Source organism: Paramormyrops kingsleyae, chromosome 3, assembly GCF_048594095.1.
Source record: "Paramormyrops kingsleyae isolate MSU_618 chromosome 3, PKINGS_0.4, whole genome shotgun sequence".
In the NCBI taxonomy this organism is placed as follows: domain Eukaryota; kingdom Metazoa; phylum Chordata; class Actinopteri; order Osteoglossiformes; family Mormyridae; genus Paramormyrops; species Paramormyrops kingsleyae.
Window position 1 is genome coordinate 40,651,100 of NC_132799.1, and position 22,886 is coordinate 40,673,985.

The 22,886-nt window shown below is 44.1% G+C and overlaps 1 protein-coding gene across 1 annotated transcript in view; it reads right to left on the reverse strand.

Annotated features, from left to right (window-relative positions):
* camk1da (calcium/calmodulin-dependent protein kinase 1Da) overlaps window positions 1–22,886 on the reverse strand; it is an 86,211-nt gene that overhangs the window by 20,271 nt on the left and 43,054 nt on the right. Inside the window, exons 2-5 of the mRNA XM_023799030.2 lie at window positions 18,263–18,394; window positions 9,629–9,703; window positions 1,588–1,726; window positions 999–1,125 (exon numbers count right to left, since the gene is read on the reverse strand). Coding sequence (XP_023654798.1) covers window positions 999–1,125; window positions 1,588–1,726; window positions 9,629–9,703; window positions 18,263–18,394 — 473 coding nt within the window. The remainder of the gene's footprint in view (window positions 1–998; window positions 1,126–1,587; window positions 1,727–9,628; window positions 9,704–18,262; window positions 18,395–22,886) is intronic.

Sequence of the window (22,886 nt, forward strand, 5' to 3'; positions counted from 1 at the left end):
CAAATGCATAATAAACAATGATGTCTATTGGTACAACGTATATCGGCCCAGGTCAGGTTCCGGCATTTCTCGGTTCTGTTCTCTCTCTCTCTCTCTCTCTCTCTCTCTCTCTTTCTCTCTCTCTCTCTCACTAGCATGTAAACCTTCAACTAAAGAGCAGCGCCCATTAGAGCGGAAAAGCTGACTGTTTCGGCTTCCCCTCTCTATGGTGCGTGTGCTGCTCGCAGCCTGCATGCCCTGCCGTCGCGAAGTACAGCCAGAAACCTTCCATGCAGGCCACCCCGGCGGCCCAGAATGCCAGAAAAATATCCCATGAGCCCTTGAACCAGAGGTCAGTGTCTAATGCTTGTGATTGGTGTGTTTTTGTGAAAGGAGCCTTAAGGCAATTGATTAAAATGCAAGGACGCGTCGTTGTTGTTTATCCCCATGCTGCACATTTTAGCATAAATATGTCAAAACCATCTGCTCCATGTTCCTGGGTCCTCAATCAGTGCAAACATGTAGGACTACAGATATAGAATTAAGTATTCATTCAAGGCCTGTCATATTAGGTATATTATCCAATCTGTTCAAATTTAAAGGCAATTCTGGATCTCTGACAAAATCTACAGCATCTGAGCCACGCTCTCTTTGTATCCGGAACTGTTACTCGACTCGCCTGCCTTTGGGAGTAATGGACGCACCAGGTGGCAGATGATGCCATGTTTTTTTATACTGAATCTACAACCACCCTGTAGCTGAGCGAAGCAATTTGCAGGCACCTGTCAGGCCAGCTAAGACATTTGGTACCGGCCGGCTGAGATACTCTGGCTGATTAGTCCCTTTCTCTGAAAGGAACAACAGCAAATTGTTGTTTCTGCAAGCAGGTGTCTCCCAATCACAACCTATGGCTCACTCTGCACAGATTCCCACTATAATCTGAGCCTCAGAGCCCATGCCTAGAAAAAGCATCTTAGCAAAGAGTGGCAGTAGCTGCCGATAGTGGATGTACACTTTACCTACGTATCCTGGTGTCCCGCAAGCGGTAGACATGACATCACCCGTGCCCTCCATCTTGGAAAGACCAAAGTCACTGATCATGATTTTTGACTCATCTTGTGGGTTGAAGTACAGAAGATTTTCTGGCTGAAAAGAGAGGACACCCACATGTGGAGTGTAAGTAAACCCTGCATGTGCAAATGAGGCATGTGTACATGACTGATCGGAAGGTTGCTTGTTCAAATCGCGTTCAGCAGAATGGCATCACCATTGGGCCCCTTGAGCAAGGCCCTTAGCCCTCAAATACTGATTCTTCCTTCTCATTTGTATGTAGCTTTGGATAAAAGCATCTGTTATATAAACAAATGTAAATAAATTGTGACTGTGATGTATCTTCATGTGTACAGCATGTGTGTAATCAACCCAACATAAATGTCATTTTGGTGCCAGTTTTCCTCAGTTTTTTTATGTCTGTTGGGGTGGAGTTATGAGTTGTTAATGGCATTAAAGTGAGTCACTGGAAAGTCCCCACAGAGGCGGCTGTTCATAAGCAGTGTGAGTGTGCATGTGCATACATGCGTGCCTGTCAATGTATGACTGTGCGAGTACCTTGAGGTCCCTGTGAACGATGCCCATCTTGTGGAGGTAGTTGACTGCATCTAGCACCTGCCTGATCAGCGTGCTGGCATCCTTCTCTGTGTAGAAGCCCTTCTCCACAATGCGGTCAAACAGCTCACCCCCTGACACCCTGCATGGATGACAGGAGAAGCTCTTTGATGTGTGCGATCTGCTTCAGAGGGTCACAAACTTTCCACGATAAAGGCCCACACCAGAAAGAGCAGGCCATGTCTCCTGAAAGATTGTAGCACAACCACAGGTAAGATGAGATGGTGTGAAATATGGTCAATCATGGGAAGCTCTGGGTGAACCCCGCCTCCCGGAACCTCCCTACTCACACTGGTACAGAAGCATGCTAATGCTAGGAGTCTTCTGGGTTGTCAGAAATATGGTTTTTACGATTGAGGGGTAAGGAAACCTTTCCCCAGCTCCTCATTGTCACCCTCATACATCCCAGCCAACCAACAAGTCCACATAGGACTGCTGAACTTGGCAGGAATGGTAACAGTGCTGAAAGGGTCAGTGGTCCTGACCAGTGCCAGGGGTTTTTTATAAGTAGTAAACGCCTCCACTGCAGTGTAACAAGGACATTAAGGGATGCTGCCATGCTTCTGAGATGCCTTAGTGGGACAATCACTGTCGTTATATCTGACCATTGTAGTTGTCTTATTCTTCGCTAATGGGACACTGTTCTGTGAACATTACACCAAGCCTAGGGACAGCAAACAGGTATTGGCATGTAGTACAGATGGAAGGAAAAACAGGAAGTCAAACAGGACAGAAACAAGGGGAAGCAGGAATCTCAGGCAGCTCTCACACATAAAGAAACAGGAAGTCACGCAGGACAGACACAGGAGGAAACAGGAACCCCAGGCAGCACAGACACCAGAGGATACAGGAAAGACAGGCAGTTGAGAGGCAAGAGAAAACAGTAACCACGGACAGCTTTGACACATGAAGATACAGGAAGGGCAGGTAGTATAGATGTACAGAATCTTGGAAGTACAGGATTTGGGGAGCCAAGAAACCAGGCAGAACAGTTGTGAGGAAACAAAGATGCCAAAGGCTAAGAACTCAACACTGTCCAATGCGTGTGAGAGGGGACTTGAAAGGAAATCACTGTGTACTTGAATTTGGGGCAGAAGAAGGACAGGCTGATCACACCGGACAACCGATCCAAAAACAAAAACCAACACAAATCAGTGACTGCACACAAGTGGGGAACTGATGTTTGAAATATATCCAGGTTACTGGGAGCTAAAACACACCAATTCACCTTATTGGAAAGAGGGACAGATGGCAATAATCAATGCAAACAACTTGGACTCATTTGCCACAAAGAGGATGCAGAGTGGGTATCTGTTATCTCTCAAAGCACGTGAGCAGAATCATCAATCTGACAATTACTTCAAAGTTAAGAGTTACAATCTGAACTAGAGTGAGAACCAGCACACTGAAGCCATCTTGTATCGACCATCCTGCTCTGTGTCCTTAGCGAGATGGTGTTGGGGTCTGCGATTAGAGGAGACATCTTGGGACTCTGAGCTTTATGGGCAGAGATGGAGACACTGTTCGTTATGGTTGTGTGATCGATCATGCGTCAGCATACACACTCACATTTCAGCACACAGGCACCCAAGAATGTTTGCCACAAGGGGGCAGTTACAGTCACCTTGCTGTAATCATTAGAATGGAAAAAGTCAGAGCGACTGATACCAGGTGTTATGAAGGATATATCCACAGAAGGGGGTTGCTCTGCGGAGATCTATGTCCCGGGGCGTGTGGAAAACATCATTAGATAAAACCAGCCGCAATAACCAGACTCTGGTGTTGGGAAATTGAAACCATCTTTCATCTGAACAGTTCAAGGCAGCGAGCAGAAGCCTTATTATATAACAACAAAGTCTAAGAAATGCAGTTCCTGAAAAAGCATTTTCCTCTGTACATAGTTAACACCAAGGGAGCAATATCTTATTTCAGGTTAATGTTATATTCATATTTTAGAGTTTATAAGGGGTCTGGCTCCCTCTTCTGGTGCAGAGTATTTCCTTTAATGAGTATGAGCATGTCTTTTTACAATAGCCAAACAGATGCCCTTCACGTAACACTGCAGATGTGTTTTCCCACGCATGTCTGCCACAGAAAGCACTGACGTCACTGGAGATGCATTCTGGGAGAGAAGCGACCCTCCCACCCCCACCAGAAATCATAGGCCGTCTGTGTTCGGTCCAGGCCAGTGAGGGACAAATGGCAGGGAGGATGTAACAGGCTCCTGGCCATGGTAGAGACTGCGGCAGTCCACTGACGCAGTGGAAGGCACAACATGCACTGGTGCAATGATTGTTCCAGCAAATATGATTATTTAATCGCATGTGGGAAATACAAAAAACTGAAACTTCTCCTTTCCAGGACCTGACAGATCTAGTCTTCAAGAGTTCACTCTACTTCTGATCTTATGTGCTATATTTGAGTAATTACTGAGTCTCCTGTCACCTCACCAATATAATAACAAAATACCGCAATACTATCACAATACTAACTGGATGCCACAATGATACCACATGATACAATCATGAAGGTATTACAAAGATATGCTGCCATCATCATAATATCTCCACAATAACACAATAATACCACTATGGTACTATATGTGGTTCTAGACATTATTTAGTGGGGCTTCAGCCCCGTGTTTTTTGTCGAAGGCACTTAACAATAGTGTTTCTAAAACCATTTACTGATTTGTCCTGGATTTTCATATACATTTCGTACCCCCGGCTCAGCAAACTTTATTGTGGGGATCCCCCCTCCTCTCTGCAAATTTAATTATGGGGGGATGACATCCTAGAATCACCCCTGTATGATACCACCATGAATAACTACAGAAGTGGCCAAAAGTTTTGAGAATGACACAAATATTGATTTTCACAAAGTCTGCTGCCTCAATTTTTATGAAGCCAATGTGCATAAACTCCTGAATGTTATGAAGAGTGAACAAATGAATTGCAATTAATTGCAATGTCCCTCTTTGCCATGATAATGAACTTAATCCCAAAAACCCATTTCCACTGCATTTCAGCCCTGCCACAAAAGGACCTGCTGACATCATTTCAGTGATTCTCTCATTAAAATAGGTGAGATTGTTGACTAGGACAAGGTTGGGGATCACTCTATCATGCTGATTGAGTTAGAATAGCAAACTGGATGCTTTAAAATGAGGATGGTGCTTGAAATCATTGTTCCTCTGTTAACCATGGTTACCTGCAAGGAAACATGTACAGTCATCATTGCTTTGCACAAAAAGGGCTTCGCAGGCAAGGATTTTGCTGCTAGTAAGATTGCACTTAAATCAACCATTTATCGGATCATCAAGAACTTCAAGGATGTGATGAAGGCTTCAGTGTGCCCAAGAAAGTCCAGCAAGCACCAGGACCTTCTCCTAAAGTTGATTCAGCTGCAGGATCGGGGCACCACCAGTGCAGAGCTTGCTCAGGAATGGCAGCAGGCAGATGTGAGGTGAAGACTTTTGGAGGATGGCCTGGTGTCAAGAAGGGCAGCAAAGCAGCCACTTCTTTTCAAGAAAAACATCAGGGATACAGGGATTGGACTCCCTGATAAAGTCATTTTCTCCTATGAATCCCCTTTCCAATACCATCAAAATACATCTTAATAGCCAGTAACACCATCACTTTCCTACCACGTGATAAACTAGTTCAAGCTACTGCAATGAGGCAAAGCTAATCCCTGGTCAGCTCTGCACATTCCACACTGCTCTAATCTCAGAATCTCTAATACTCCCTGGAGGTTATCCTGACGGTAAGCTGCCTCTCAAGTGCATTGGTTTATGCCCCTCCTCCAGCCCTATTGCTCTCAAGCCCCACAGTCCATTGCGTTACAGTGCCAGCCTGACGCTCCACCCCTTGCCCCCTGCCTTTGTTGCTATATGGAGCAAGGACCTGTCTGTAACAGAGCTCAGCCTGGTGCTCCTCCCCCTGCCCTTGCTGCTATATAGATCAAGGACCTGTCCGTCGCAGTGTCCAGTCTACTGCTCCACCCCCTTACCCTCTAGCTTTACCACTCACTGGGATTCACTATCTTTAAATAGACGGTCTTAGCTAGCACTTCAGGCCCAAAGGTAGTGCTCTGCTTGCTGGATTGATAGTCACAGACACATCTCCTAAGCTGCCCAGCCTCAGGCTCTGTATCATAAAACTGCAGCTGCTGCCTTTCAGACCAAAATTAGCTTTTCACTGCTGAGCACATTTACATTTCCAGCAAACAAGTAACATCTATAGCAAGTGTACGTGAGTTCCGAGCTCGTGAGAAACTGCATCCTTGTGCTATCCATGTCCAGGTGCACTGGCCCTTGCATAACCAAGCTTTTTTCAGTATAAACGTCCCGTCACCTTTCTATGTCAGCAGCTTTGTATTAGAGCTGGCTCCCCAATTATCAGCCTGATCCCATACACAGGAATCACCACTGCATGTTATGAAATGAAAAATAAATATTAAATCTTGGTGGCCTCCTAGCCAGGAGGCACTCCAGCATTGTCCTCTATGCTGACTGGCATGGGACCCAGTGACCCTGAACAGGATAAAGAAAAATAGAATGATGCATGATTTGTCATTTGCCCAAGTACGTTGGAATGCTTCTTTTCACATATTCCTTCATTCCCACCTATGGGACATACATACACATATATAGTTGAAAGCCAAGGCTGGAGTCTGAGCGCAGAATCAACTCTCATAAGTACATGATCATCTCTTTAGCAATTGGAGGGGGCTTAGGAGCCTTGCTCCAAAAACCAATGGAGATGTAACTATTCTACCAATGCTAGGATTCTAACTGGCAACCATTCCAGACATAGGTGCAGAGGATGAACTCACTGAGCACACGACACTCCCACACAGAAGATGGATAGATGAACATACAAAGGAATACGGCTCTATCATGGGAGGAAAAACAAATAAAAAAAAATTTTTACTGCAAAATAATGTTACGAAATAAAATGATATCCCTGGTGTCATCGGCTATCTTTCCTGTCCGTGAGAGCAATTATGGAAGATTTGTAAACAAAATAAAAAAGAGGCATGTTGAGACATATTTCACTCATAATTATTGCAGTTATGCCTCAATGTAATCCAGTTATAACCTGAGTAACTTTACAGACCATCCCACCTAGCATACGTCTGTGCCGCATTTCGGTCAGAGTGTGGTGTGTCACCGTGTGACGGTACCAGACTCCTGACCCACAGGCCCTAGCCTGCTATTCCCCATTGCTGGCCATGACACATGCGTGAAGCTCATTAACAGGGAAGGCGTGACCATCCAAAGCCCATGACAGCAGCTCCACAGTAACACAGTAACAAATCCAATTAGACATCATCTAAATTAACACTGTAATGAAGTTTCTTGAGAAAATGGGGCCAGAGGAGAAAAAAGGAAGGATGTGTGATGGGCATCTCTTGTCAGAGGCAGTGGCGTTGTTCAGCTGCCCCTGGTGGAACCCGAGAGCAGTGCGTCGGGGGAGCAGCCGGTTAATGTCTGTGATGGACTTTCTGTGACATTTTCCAGAATTTTCTACCATTTATTTTTTAACAACATGATTAGCTAACAAAATCGTACCCACTGTCCCCATGGCTTGCATGGAGGTGTGTAGAAGAGACCTGTGGTGTGTGCTGTTAATCACAGGCAGGGGGCAGTCACCCCAAACTAAGGCATGCCCCACCCTTTCCCTTGCTGTTATTACACAAAGCGCTGACGTTATGCATAACAGAGCCAGTGATTTTTTCACAATGAAGACCAATGCAAAGTGGACAGGCAGCGGGCAGCCCAGATGGTGCTGGGGGAGAGAGTGGTGCACTCCCCCCGGTCCACCCCACCTGCCCAAGCTTGAGTCATAAGCATTTCACCACCATGCTGACATTGGGCTGCTCTTGGAGTGGGTCCAAACTACACTCTATGAGGAGGATGAAGAATGAGCTTGCATCGATTTATGCAGCAATAACTAGACAAGTGTGAGCGGATTAAAAGTCTAAAGAGACCAAAGAATGATGTAGAAGAATGATGCATAAACCCAGAAAGCCACATGCTCCGGCAATGTAACGCCTGGCATTTCACTGCAATCCGGGTCCAGAACACACCACTACACTGTCATACGGACGCATAACACACTGCATGTCAGTGTGATCTGGGTCCAGAAAACACCACTGTACTGTCATACAGCTGTGCATCACACTACACTTCACTGTGATCTGGGTCCAGAATACACCAATGTACTGTCATACAGTTGTGCAATACACTGCATCTTGCTGTGACTCTTCACACTTGACACTGCATAACACACTGCTGTACAGAGACATGAGGATGGGGAATCAGCCAGACATAGGCAAAGAGCAGAAGATCTGGTGTGTAAGCACCCCCATGATCAGGTGTGTAAACAGCTTCACAATCAGATGTGTAAGCAGCCCCAAGATCAAGTGTCTATGCAGCCCCACAACAAGGTGTGTAAGCAGCCCCATGGGCAGATGTGTTAGCAGCCCCATGGGCAGCTCTATAGGCATGTCTGTTACATGGTGGGAGGGACAGGCAGGGCTGCATGCAGATCAGATCACACCTATCCCCCCTCATCCACCCTGCACTGACACACTGACACCTGAATTCATTTCAGGCAAAATTAACATGAGGTGTTTCTCTGCCCACCTGAATCACACTGAGATTCTGTTGATAAGCCCCTCAGAGTAATGCATTATTGTTGCATTTGCTGTGCCCACACAGTCTACAGAAACACATCCACTTTGCAGAGCCAGGGCTCCCTGCTGAAAATAATCTTGTGGTTTCACGTGTGCACGTGTGTGGTTATGTGGTCAAGTGGGTTTCTGAGGTCCTGCATTTGCGAACTTAAAGGACCATGATGATGCTGCCTGCTCTCCGCTCCACATTGCCGTGGAAACACCATGACTCCAGAAGGTTATCCAGCCTCAGAGTGGGGAGGTCTTGCTCTGGGTTCCCCCCAGAGGAGCAAAGTTGGAGTGTGCGGAGCTCTGTGAGGCTGTGGTGGACTGGGGACGGTTATTTGAGAGATTTTGGGAGATTTCTGACTGGATTTGCAGGGTAATGTAGATGGAAAAGTAGTGCAAAGTTGGTTTATCAGGGGTAAGACGGGTGAGGTCTTCAGGTCTGCAAGGAGGGACCCAGGGGCATTAAGGGGATAACGGTTGGTGACAAGGGGGTGGCACAGAGGAGATGAAGGGAGGACTTTTTAAAAATGTGAGACTTTCAGTTTGCAGCTTGCCACATGCAGGAGTTTTGGCCCAATCCAAGCAGACAATGATGGTTGGCAATAGAGCAGTGTTGCATCCCTGAGCCTCCTGTCTTCTGGTTCTTTTAACAATAGCTTCCGGAAGAGTATAAATCAGGCTTACACAGCACAAATATAAATTCTGGGTAAAACTAACCCAAGCTGCCCCCACTGATCTACAAGAAGCAGAATCTTCTCAGTGTATGCAGTGTATGTGAGGAAAGATCTCAGCATCTCCAAACTGGGCCTGTCCGGCTGCCAGCCGGGTTTCCTCCCGCTCCCCTCAGGCGTGACAGATACATGGAAATCATCTGCGTAAAACAACCTGGGGTATTATTTTTCCAAGGAACGTAGCACCGATGCGTAGTGTTGGTGGACAGCATGTTGCTAACCAACGACTCACGAGGCGGCAGATGGCGGGATTTGGCTAGCCAGCACCTGTCGCAGGTGTGTCTGAATCATCCAGGAAGCAGCTCTGTGGAGCCGAGGTAAAAAGCAACCAGCTTAATCGCAACTCCATGTCTATCCACGTGACAGGCGGTAAAGTAAACAGCTCTGGAACCATTATTTAAGGCTGGGTTATGATGATGTCCTAAAGATGGTGCCCTCTAGTGGTAAGGGGCTCATTTATGCGCTAAACACATGCATGTATGCTGGTGTGCATCTCATGGGAGCTGAGGTGGTGACCATATCTCGGAGTTCATGGCTAACCCGTGGTGGGGGGGCTTACTCACAGCTGCATGATCAGGTAGAGGTGGTTGGAGCTTTCGTAAATGTCCTCCAGGGCCACAATGTTCTCGTGCTTTATTCTGGAAGAAAAAAATCAGGTCAGCGACTCCACATATTAACATTATTTTACCCAATTACTCAGAAGACATTTTTTTTTTAATTTGACATTAACTGAAATAAACAAACCCCTGCTGAAAGGTACATCGGCTCCCACTGTGGGAATAAAAGCCCCAAGTCCAGTTCCCTGAGCACAATGCTATGCTGTGATATTTATGAGTATATAAATCATAGAGTAACTAGGTACATCTCACAAACACACACATACACAGGCTGAGATTCAAGAATGTTTAATTTAAAACACAATTTCTTCCTTCCTTCAGTATGACAAAGAACAAGTCTTAGTCATATATGTGGAAAGAAAAAACCAGTAGGAGACTTAAGTGTTTTCTCTGAGAAAGCAGACCAATAGTGGCCTTAATTCCTTGAAGAAAATAGACCAATATGGAGAATAGATGCTGCTGCAGAGAAACTGGCCCACTGGAGCCACTCATTAAGATTTCATCAGAGTGAACAGAAAATAAGACTCTATGGATTCCCAAAAGAAGGATGACCAGCCACAGAATCATTGACAATTGCTTTAAGACAGAAACACCCAAAAGGAAAATTGTTCACTGATATTAGGAGTAGAAATAGTGGTAGCAGAGCCCAGAACTCTATATTCTCAGCCAGCCCAGTTCAGCCGATCCTAGAGTGATCCATTACTCTTATCTCACAAAGAATAAAACAGAGGATAATTTAGTGGTTTCCACTGGCAGCATATTCCCTCTTAAGATGAAAAGCCCAGAACTTTATATTCTCAGCTAGTCCAGTTCAGCCCATCCTATCCTCTCCACCCACCAGCAAAATCATTAAGTTTTCATCATTAAAATCATGGTAGAAAGCCATGCAGTAATAGCTGATGAAGGAGGACAGGGCAGAACTAATAATACATTGAGTTTTTTCCTGTGCCGGAATTAATGACAATGTAATATGGAGCGAAAAGGGGCAGGAAATTCAGCGCAGCGCTGATGCATTTATAAAGGGCTGCTTTAATATGTATGTGGCAGAATGGACCCAGGCTGACTAAGATGGCCATTATTAACACCTGAATATTTTAACACCACAGATTCCCATATAAGCCTGTATTGTTCATACTCCTTATGTGGCTCTTCGGAGGCTATAGATGTTCCTGTGGTAACTGTAGTCTTACCATCCATGTGACCGGGTCAGCACGCAGCTTGAAAACATCGCTGTATGCCCACTTCCCAGTCCCTGTAACCATATCTGTGCATGTGAGCTTACATGCATGTCTTTAAGAACCTGTATGTCACAGTCCTCCAAGTTGTTTACCACATGGGTGTCCTCTCATCCGATGCCTTTGGTCACTCATCATCACATCAATAACACACATCCCTTGTGCTTGTTAATGCACCGAATTCTCCAGGGTGCAGGACACAGACTCTAGCTCCTCTGTCCTACCTCTCTTCCCTCCCCCGCAGCTGCCAAAGCCCACGCCTCTGTGGTAAATTACCCCGGCAACCAGCTCATGGCAAATACGTGTGTGTACACATGAGGATGTGTTTACAGGACTGATGCTAATCGATTCCACAGTACTGATGAGCCCAGAGGGTCATGATGACAGTCCTGGGAACCATGGTGACAGGGGACAATAACAAGAAAACAGGTGGCAGGAGGCCTGGACAGAGACATGTCACGTGATACTAGGCTGTCGACCGACAAGTTGGCTCTAAAAGCATCTTGTGCATTGGGAGCAGTTGTGGAAAAGCTAAGCTATTAGAGTGTGACGTAGCTGTGATGACCTTTAGCTGGGTGTTGATGGTGAACAGGCACTTTCTAAGCCAGGGGTGTCAAACTCATTTTAGGGTGAGGGCCGGATGAGAAGAAAATGTGACCATGTGCGGGCCGAATTTATTATTATTTTTTTTTAATCATAGTGCATCAAATTACAACAAATGCACTATATTCTGTAAAACTGCATTTAACAAGTCCTCAGGAACTGTTCATTAACACTCATTCCTTTTTAATACTACTACTACTAATAATAATGATGATAATAAAAAAGATTTGATATTTAATACTATTGTTCAAATCATCCCGCGGGCCGTATTGGACACCATAGTGGGCCGTATTCGGCCCGCGGGCCGTATGTTTGACACCCCTGTTCTAAGCTATAAATTCTGCTTGCTTCAGGATGTGACTTAAACATTAATGTTCATGTTCTACCTTGACTCTACCTAGTGGAGAATTAGGTGCAATTATGATCTTTGAACGAAGAACATGGGATGGCCTCAGCTAGCTGCGATGCTGTGTTAGCATCTGGCTAAGGTATGCATTAGTGTGGGATCTGTTAGCATCTGGATGAGAGGCGTGTAAGCATTTAGACAAGGGACATGCTAGCCAAAGTTGTGTCAGCATTTGGATAAGGACCATGTTAGCGAGAGCTGTGCTATCCTTGATGAGGGTCATGTTAACAGGCAGACAAGTGGTGTGTTAGCCTGGTCTGTGGTAGCATCTGGGCAACAGTGATATCAATGATGTGGTACCACCTGCAGTAGGGATGTTCTGGCATGGGGTATATTAGTATCTGGATGAAGGGTGCATTAGTTAGCAAATGGATAGATGGATGAGGGATATCATATCGAGGATTGTGGGATAATTGGATAAGGGCTATGTTTGCATCTGGCCGAAAGGTGTGTTAGCATCCAGATGAAGAACATTGTAATGAGAATTTTGGGATAATCTGGATGATGACCGTTTTAGCATCTGGATGAGGAATGTTGGCATGAGGATTTTGGGAGAATGGATGATGGCCATGTGTTAGCATCCAGATGAGAGAAGTTTTAGCAGGAACTATGGGGGAATCTATAACATTTAACGAGAGTTGTGGGAACATCGGGAGAATGGCAGAATTATTGAAAGGTATGGCAAAAGCTGCCATAATTAAGATGGTATTTGTGAGGGCTGTTAATGAATATTACACCACTAGCCATGTAGGCCCACCTCGGTAGGGGCACAGGGTGTTGTTACTGAGGTCTGTAAGATTGCCTTTTAGTGAGGGCCATTAGCGGGTGCTGTATTTTCAGAAGAGGGAAGGCAGTGCCGCAATGGGATTAGGAGGGAGCCGCCAACGCTTGCCATTGCCATGAGACATGCAGTGTGGGCAGCCACCCACCATGGCTGGGGGGGTTGGATCTGCAGGGGCTGAGGCACGACTTCACATTTACACTCTGGTAATGATAGTGGAGAGAAGAGGAGGAGGTACACAGGGGTGCAAGACACAGACAAAACAAGCGAGAGGAGGTAGGAGATCATGACAATAGTCATTTTTTAATCCTCTGTAAAACATCTTAATATTTTATCCTTACTTCTTTGAACAATGCAGCTCTCAGTGCCGAGGTTGTCCCCCAGTCCCTATTGGGGGTATCCCAGGATAAACTGTGTATCGGCCCATAATGTTGGTGCACCTGAGCTGTTGGTTGCTGCTGGAGGCTGGTGTTCCAAGCACAACACAGGTGTTCTGCTTAAACGCTATGTGCTAATGCTGCTGTTGTGGCTTGTCCATGGATCGGTATCCAGCGACCCCCCCCCCCCCCCATTGTCTGCCCCGAAGGCTGTTTCTCAGACTCAGCACTCTGAGTAATAACACACACAACAAAGAGGCTAATGCTAAATACTTTCTGGGTGGTTTTGGCTAGCGTTGCCCTCACAAACAGACACAAACAGAGCACCACTGTGGTGTGTTTATCTGTTTAACCAGACGCAAGGAAGTGACGTGTATCATCCCTTGATTGAGGGTCATATGAATCACACACAAGAGGAAAACACCTTTGCTACTGCAGTCTGTAAGCCGCTGAGAAAGGTTTGTGTTAGCAAGGGATAAGTTAGCTCTGACAAACTGTCTATCAACAGGAAGGGTCCTGCTCCCAGTTGAAGTTAACACTTATTGGGTCATTTGACAAGCAATAAAAGACTTTCAGTCACTCTGCTGTTAGGAATCACAAGACCAACAGTCAACGTTCCCATATAAATGTTCCAGGGAGCTTGCTGAAGACAGGGCTTGGCTGCCCAGAGCATGAAAACAGAAGATGATATCCAATGAATACCAGCTTTAAATTATGTAATTTTTATATGTCTGTAAGGTTTTATGTGACAACAATTTTCTTACAGGTTACTAGGACTCACACAAAAGTGTAATGTTTTTGTCATCATAAAGCTTTTGACTCCTAGAGTGTGAACTCCTCCAGAATATTCTCACTCCAGTAGCCAGGTCTTCCTTCATAAATATGAATACAGCACAAAAGAAAAAGCCAAGGAACTACAATTAAACACTTCAATGCCATTTCAAAGTCACAAATTCCATCGACTGTGAAAGTCCACATAACATAATGAGTTCAGAGATGCACTATTAAAACACAGATGTGACAGACAGCTTACATTTGCTATGAATATATAATATAATATATTATATTATAAATATATTAATATAATATAACACACTGCCTGAAAAATTCAACAAAAACCTTTATGCTGGAAAGACCCAAGAAATATAATATTAATGTTTACTACAGAACACAGAGCTTACTATAGTGTATTGTGTCAGCCAATCTGGGCATAGTTAAATAGTGATTCTGTAGTCGAGGACCAATCACCGTACAACTCAAAAGTTTGCCCATATATGTAAGTAAGTCATTGTACAGGGTGAGTCCTTAGGCAGTGGTACATTGATGAGTAATGAAACAAACAGGATTTAACACTTGACTATTATATCTTCAGTTATAGCTACTAGGCCACTAGACTCTAGGGCAGGGGTCTCCAACTCCGGTCCTGGAGAGCTACCGTCCAGTAGGTTTTCTATCATACCCGGCTTCTGATGAGCCACACCTGTTCTCAGGTAAATACCAGGAGCAGGTGCAGCTCATCAGAAGCCAAGTGGGACAGAAAACCTACTGGATAGTAGCTCTCCAGGACCGGTGTTGGAGACCCCTGCTCTAGGGGTACCAAGCAAAATCTAAAAGTAATTCCTAGGCTGTAGGTGACTGTGAGGATCGTTGAGATGCAACTCTGGTTAAATGGCGTACATGACAAGCTGGCAAACATAAGTCGACATTTCCTATATGTTCAGTATACGTGCATATGGTTGTACATCCTTGTATGATGCTAACACAATACCTACAGTCTACATCAAAATTGTGCAAATACATTGGGATGAATAACTTGAGGATCGTTGAGATGCAACTCTGGTTAAATGGCGTACATGACAAGCTGGCAAACATAAGTCGACATTTCCTATATGTTCAGTATACGTGCATATGGTTGTACATCCTTGTATGATGCTAACACAATACCTACAGTCTACATCAAAATGTGTCTTGTTCAGGAATATAGGTATATAATAATAATAATCGATACTTTATTGATTCCCGTGGGGAAATTTTCTTTGCGCCTCCCAGAACTTGCTTTCTGTAGGTGAGAACAAGCCGGCTACGAAAGGCAGCCACTTGTTGCAGCGCCCAGGGAGCTGGGGGTTAGGTGCCTTGCTCAAGAACCTGCCAATGTGCCGCGGCTGGGCTGGAACCAGCAGCCTGCCGATTACAGGCACACTAACCACACACTGCCCCCCAGTATAATACAGTCAGTAAGAAAATGTAAGGGAAAGAAACTGGATGCCACAACCACAATCAATGAGTGTACTGATCCATTAATATTCTGCCGTGTTTCAGCGAATCTCAGAAATGGAAACAAGCAGGATGATGGGAGACAGGCAGTCAGAGGAAGCCTCTTCAAAGTGGGGTCTTTCTCCAGGTTAGTGCTCTCCATTCCACTTTCAGCATTGTTATACTCCACCCATGCATAACGAAAAGCGTAAATGGGTGAGTGTTTTAACGTCCTGCCTGAAGTGCCATAACACCCAGGCTGACTAAAGCTAACTCCTTACAGGTACAGCCTAGGATGTGTCTCACACATGGATGAGAGCATCTCTGTAGAAATTGAGCTATCTGAAACACACTTGGACTCCAAACACGTATTCTCTCATACCTGTCACATCCATCACAAGTTCACTGTGGGTTGGTTCTGTAATGTGCTTCAGAGTAAGTGTCCTGCCTTAATCATTACAAATATGAAAGCAAGAAGACAATCATTAAGTAATGTTCCTAAGTTTGTGAAATCCACCGTAACACCTTTCTAGTAATTGGGGCCCCACCTAACTGCAGGATAATGGATGTGACATTAAAATATGCCAACATGCTGACTTGCAGAGAACAGCAGTCAACTTGGCAGAACATCTCTGAAATGAACTAAACTATCGCTAATCCTCAATACCTAACATGAGCATAAGTCAAGTCCTGCACAATGTGTAACATAACATCTTCAGCTTTCTAAAGTCAATCAAATCCTCCATGGAGAGTAACACAGACCGACCATCTTCTTAACATCAGTCACGTCCTCCATGATGTACTGTAGAACAAAAGACCACCAGCTTTATAATATTAATCAACTCTCTCATGCACTAGAAAAAAACACCAGCTTTTCAACATAAATGTATGCAAACCGTGTATGATGGATTGAAGTCGTAATTAACAGGCAGGTCATCATGCTGTTAATTAATAGAATAAAGATGTTTCATTCATAACTGTGCATGTCCCATGACATTTGGTAGTTATTCATCCCAATGTATTTGCACAATAAAACAAGTCATTAGGAGTAACTCATTAAAACATCAGATGTCTTGCATTAACATGACGCTGCATGTGACCACAGTAAATACAAGCTCTCTGCTCAGACTGGGTAACATGTTGCCTGCAGTCGGGGAGCTGCCATGAGAAGCTCAGCGGAATCAACTCATCCTGAGCCAGAGGCCACACAGGGAGGGGGGTAGGCTATGGTGGCCTCATCCGATGACAGGTAAGCCCTTCCTGTCTGGGAACTGAACTTCTGAAAGCAAAAATCCCTGTCCACGCCTTCACCATGACAAGTAAAAATGCTTTTCAGTTCACAATACAAGTGGCAGAGGACACGTTCCCTACATGTTATGTGAAATTCCTCTAGGTACTCCGGTTTATTCTCACAATGCAAAAAAATGTAGTATGGCAAACTGTCATCCCCAAATTGCCCATAGTCTGTGTGTTTGTGTGGAAGGGGGGTTGTATTTATTGTCTGGGTAAAACCTGACAGTCTTGCATTTTGTTTGGTTACTTATAGTTAAGGGTAGGGCTATGTAGGGATTAAGGTTTTCATAGCTGGATTAGGGGTTTTTCCCCATATAAATGAATGTCCCCATATAGATAGGTACACCAACATGTATGTGTGTGTGTGTGTGTGTGTGTGTGTGTGTGTGTTTGTGTTTGTGTGTCCTAAGATGGACAAGCATCATGCCTAAGGTATCCCCCGCCTGGAGCAATGTGATTCCTGTGACAGGCTTCAGGCTCCCTAAGACAATTGACTGAAAGTTGGATGAATAGATGAATGAATGGATGGATGAATGGATCAAACAACAAAAACTCTGGCCTAGTTCATGGCTCTGTCTGTTTCGGCTTTACCCTCAGACTGAGAGGTGCATTGGTTTATAATGGACAGACAGATCATCTCCTCTCACCACTCTTTTTATTTAATTCAGTCTCTTTAGTCTTCATATCAGTTGGTGACTGTGCTGTAATTTTGTAATGTCTCTCCACGGACACAGCTTTCAAGCCGGATACCCATTACCGGTTAGCATAAGTATGAGAGCAGTGGGCTCGGAAGTGCCCACAGAAGAAGCATTTCTTTCTGCAGAGCCTCTGCGATCTGTTGTGTAAGCAGGCATGTGAGGTTCATGCTGGATGCCCCCCCCATGAAGTTCAGCTGGAGTATCCAACCTCCGGGAAAGGGGAGGAATTGCAATTCCACATCCCTCACTTGCCTGGGGAGGAGTAAACAGCACACTCTGAGGGTCTCAGGAAACCACAGAGCTGCCAGTGAGTGGCCCAGAAAGGGCAAAGGTGACAGGGGGAAAAGGTTGTGAATCTGTGCTTTCTTCAATAGCTTACATTTTCTTGAAGATCAAATCGACATAATATAAAGTCTATGGCAAATCTATGGCTAGCCTACCCGCCCTGACTTCATGGGTGTGGAGTTTGCATCTTCACCCCATGTCATTATGGGATTTCCTCCAGTTACTCCAGTGTCCCCCCCAAAGCCCCGATGATAAGGCTAATTGGAGTTACCAAATTGCCCATAGGTGTGCATGTGTGTGTGAATGGTGTGTGAGTGTACCCTGCAATGGGCTGGTGTCCCACCCTGGTTGTTCCCTGCCTTGTGCCTGTACATCCAGTATAGGACCCACCACGACTCTGAATAGGAAATGCAGTTACAGAAAAATGGATGGATGGACACTGGTATATGCTTTACATACACATTATAGGTAGATATTAGATGATAGATGCTATTATTTCTGACATATCAGTAAGAGTCAGGCAAGTGTGTTCTGTGTCTTCATGCTGGGTCCCCTCAGATGTATGTGTGGTCCTATGTCCGCGGCCATGGCAGTTCCCATGGAAAGCCGTGGTAGACATGGTTGGGGTGGGGAGGGGGCAAGCACTTACTTGCGAAGCACAGCGATCTCATTCTCTATGCTGCTCTCCTTGCCCTTCAGCGCCTTCTTGGGGATACACTTGACAGCAAACATCTTCCCTGTGGTCTTTTCCTGAGCCAGGACGACCTCGGAGAAGGCCCCACTGAAATAGAGGGAGTACCAGGGTCAAGGTCACAGCATAGGGCTGGGAGGAGGGTGTGAAGGGTAAGAGGTGGGAAGGGCAAATCTGCAGAGCACGCAGAGCACTTATAACCCTATATATTGCAAGAGAATCACAGAGAGTGAAAAAATTGTAAGAGAAAGAGGATTGGAAATTAGCGGGAGAACATTGTAAACTGAATTTAAGAAAACACTTCTTTACACAGTGTGTAGTTAGAGTATGGAACAGTCTTCCTGCTAGTGTAGCGGAAGCTAAAACCCTGGGTTCCTTTAAATCAGAGCTAGATAAGATTTTAACAACTCTGAGCTATTAGTTACAGTAAGTTCTCCCCAAACAAACTTGATGGGCTAAATGGTCTCCTCTCATTTGTAAATTTCTTATGTTCTTAAAATTGTTTTGATCCCATTCAGTTTTGTGCAGATTTACCTTTGTGAGTATCAGGTACCGTCAAGACTCATTTATAGATGGTATAAGTCAAGAATGTTCTGTTTGCTGTGTGGGTCTTCAGGCTTCAGGCATGTCCGTTACTGATTACCATGGTGTAATTGCTGGTAAAAGGCCACCGTTATAATTAAAGGGCTATCTGTTATTTGTGTTTCTATTTTGTAGGATCACTAATGTCTTCACTAACATCATCATTAGCAGGCTTATACACTACACTCCTCTGTTCTAATTTCGGGGTGCTTGGGCAGTAAGATATCATTTTTGGGCTTGTAAAGTGAACTGATCTGTTCAAAGTGGTCTTGTAAAAGAAGGTGGAGAATGGGATCAAAGGTAAGGGAGAGAGAAACAAGAGGGGACAGCTAAGGATAAGTATCTGCAGTATATCACTTCAAACTGGCCAACACTTCAGTCAACTGGACAAATAAAGGCCTCATTTATATTGCGGCTGATTCTTTTTCCATTCCATTAGCAGTGATCTTTGAAAATCCAGGCTAATATGAAAGGCAAGGAACAGATAAAGAATTGCTTTCTTTTACTGTTTGGCCATAGAGCATATTCTCCATTTATTGATTAAACTAGCAACTCCCCCATAGAGTGCCAGATAGCACGATTGCTGCTGATGGCTCCTCTCCTGTTTAGCTTTGTTGTTCACTTAACTCCACATTAACATGTAAATTGTCAAATGAACAAAACTCTCCTTTAATTCCCCAAAACCCGGAAAACCCAGGGGGTAGTGCTGAACTCATTTCCTGTATTCCTGGGGAAGGTGTTTCCATTCCAATTTTACAGCCCTATCTCTGTAATGACCCATGGGAATAGGAGATGAAAGGAAACAATGTTTGAGATCCTAATCTGCCATTATACCCTTCAAAAAATTGAAGTTTACCCCTGACTGGCACAGCTGGTGGTAAAACCCATTTGGGAAACATGCAAGGTGCACAAATGTCGGTGGGTGGCGATGTGTAGAAGGTTCAGGTAAATCAGTCAACATAACAGATCACCGATTAACATCCCATTCACAGCGCCACCCACAGGTGAGATATGGGCAGTATCACGATATGTAGAACTTAATCCAAACAAACCCCGCTACAGCCAGTGCCATTTCCCATCACTTTCATTCAGGATCCAATGTCTTTGAGTTATGATAAAGTCAAGTAGTATGGAGTACAGTCCTGGGAGAGTCCATCATATCTGAGAGTACAGGATGGGGGGGGTGTGGAACATCGGTTACACACACTCCCTCTCTGTTGCACACACTACTATCCCAGTCTCTTACCAAATTAAATTACAGGCTATTTTTTTCAAGCTGAATGTTTTTCAGATATAGACCAGCTGTCAAAATACAACAACCTAAGTGTACTCCCCCCCCTGCTAACCCACCTGCACTGGACTGAGCTGTCAGACATAAATTATGGATCAGCATTAGTCACTAGACAACATTTGAAACGAACATAGAAAACCTCCAGGAAGTATGAGGGGCAGTCGATATAACCATACTACAAGCAGAATATCTAAGGGTTAATGCGTGACAAGCCATATATTGTACATGTTTAAAGGCATGGATGTACAGTACAGGCAAAGTACCACCTAACCCTTATTCCACAGTTACTACATACTTGGCTTACATGTTTGTCCCTAAAGACATACTCATGTTTTGAATCAAAAATAAATCTATTACTAGAACAACTATTGAAATTTAGCCTACATATAACCCAAGCCATCATCGTTAATTCAAAAATTTTCCACTAAGACCTTAAGCCAGTTGTTAGTTCAAAATTTACCATTGCTAAGTCCAAAGGCCAGACATAAGAACATAAGAACATAAGAAATTTACAATGAAGAGGAGGCCATTCGGCCCATTAAGTTCGTTTGGGGAGAAGTTAACTAACAGCTCAGAGTTGTTAAAATCTTATCTAGCTCTGATCTAAAGGAACCCAGGGTTTTAGCTTGCACTACACTAGCAGGAAGACTATTCCATACTCTAACTACACACTGTGTAAAGAAGTGTTTTCTTAAATTCAGTTTACAATGTTCTCCCGCTAATTTCCAATCCTCTTTCTCTTACAATTTTTTCACTCTCTGTGATTCTCTTGAAATATATAGGGTTATAAGTGCTCTATGTGCTCTGCAGATTTGCCCTTCCCACCTCTTCCCTCTTACCCTTCAGTGTTTTCTCAAATTCAGTTTAATTCAGAATTTATGTACAAACATTTAAGGAAAATGTGTAGTAACTGTGGTATAAGTGGTTTAATGCACTCCAAGCCATGCATTTTACATTTTCAAATGCACTCTACAGAGGCAAAGAAGTAAATAAAAGTAAATAAATACACATATTCAACTGTATTGTAAGTAAAACCCAAGTTATTGACTATTTACCAATTAGTAAAACCGAGTTTGTGTACCATCTTGTTTAGGCAGGTTCAACTGGACTGTAAAGTGTGACTGGACCAGAAGTGCATTACATTAGCAAGTCATTTTGGTGTTTAACCACTGACCACAGGTCCCACAGGTTTTACAATCCTGGTTGTTGTCTAAGTGACTTGTAGCAATATCTTTGTTTTTATAATTTACATTAAGCAACGTTCGTTAGACTTAAAGATCATAATTACACATTGATTTACTGCTGTGATTTGCTCTACATGCTCAATCATAGAAAATGAATCAACAATCTTCAGATTTGAGAATTCAACAGTGCTGAGGTATGCATTTTTTAAATCATCTTTAGATTTTACCAGAAACTAATGATGAGTGAGGCTAAAAATCTAACATTTCCAAGGTGGAAATGGAAGAATAAAAAGTCTGATATCTTACTATGAGCTCTTTGAATTTACAGGAACTGACTTGGATTAATGCTGGAATAGTTTTAATGATTTAATTTTTTGAGGTAGGAAAAAGCATCGCATCTAAAAAGAAAAGCCACAGTTTGGTCTCAGGAAGCATACCTGCCTCTGATTCAGGGTGTAATACGAGTGCCTGACCCTGAACAGCAGCACCTCTTCTCTGATCACCAAGCCGGCCGCATTCAGCCGCTCAGTTTTTCTGCTGTTGGCTAGACGGTGTGCGGCTCATGAGCTATGATAGAGTATATCTGAGTCTGTAAAGGCACAGGCAGTGTTCAAACTGTAGCTTCTCCCTGCTCAGGCAAGCCTACCACATACTGTGTTCAGAGTCACTATGCAGAGTACCCGTGGGAGTCATTCCCTCCCCCAGCGAAGTACCGTTGTCCCACAATCCCCTTCACCAGTATATTACTGACTTCCCACTGAGTTAGGATTGTTCCCAGCCACAATCTTCATGGTCAGTAGCAGTCATACCCGACAATCCTATTTACAATAAGTTACCACCATAGGAAGGGCAAATTTCCAAAACTCACTTAGTTCATTTTTTTGTTGCTTTTGAGAAGAGACCACCAGCAACCTAAAGTCTGGCTTTCTCCGGCATCATATGTTACAGTATTGTGAAGCAAAACTCACTGGGTGTCACAAAATGCGAGATGAAGGACTCAAAAACAGGTGCTTGAGTGAACAACAGAGGTTTATTTAACTAAATAGGAGCAGGGAAACAAACAAGACCATGAGGGATCAAAACAAAAAGGCAACTTTGGCTAAGGACACAGGCAGTCAAGAGGAGCAACGTAAATGAATGAAATGGGGCTCACGAGACAACCAGGTAAATACAAATACAAAGGCTAAAGAGGGGTAACAAGCAACAGGTTTGGCTCATCAGGGCCATGTCTTCTGAAAATTTATTCCATGAGTGAGTTTTGGAATATATCCTAAGCCTTCCCCGCCTCCAAAGTGCCCTCCATGTTCCATACACCCCTACCAATGGGTAACCAATATATTCCACAACTCCTTATCTGGTGATAAATTGCCAGTCGACGGTGCACCACAGACAAAGTACCACAGCTGTCTAAATATAAAAATGGCAAAATGGAGCTTTGAACATTCTTTACATGTATACAGTTTCATCTCACATGCTACTAAATTTTACCACTATGTGGCACTGAGGATAGAAATCTGGTGAGGAA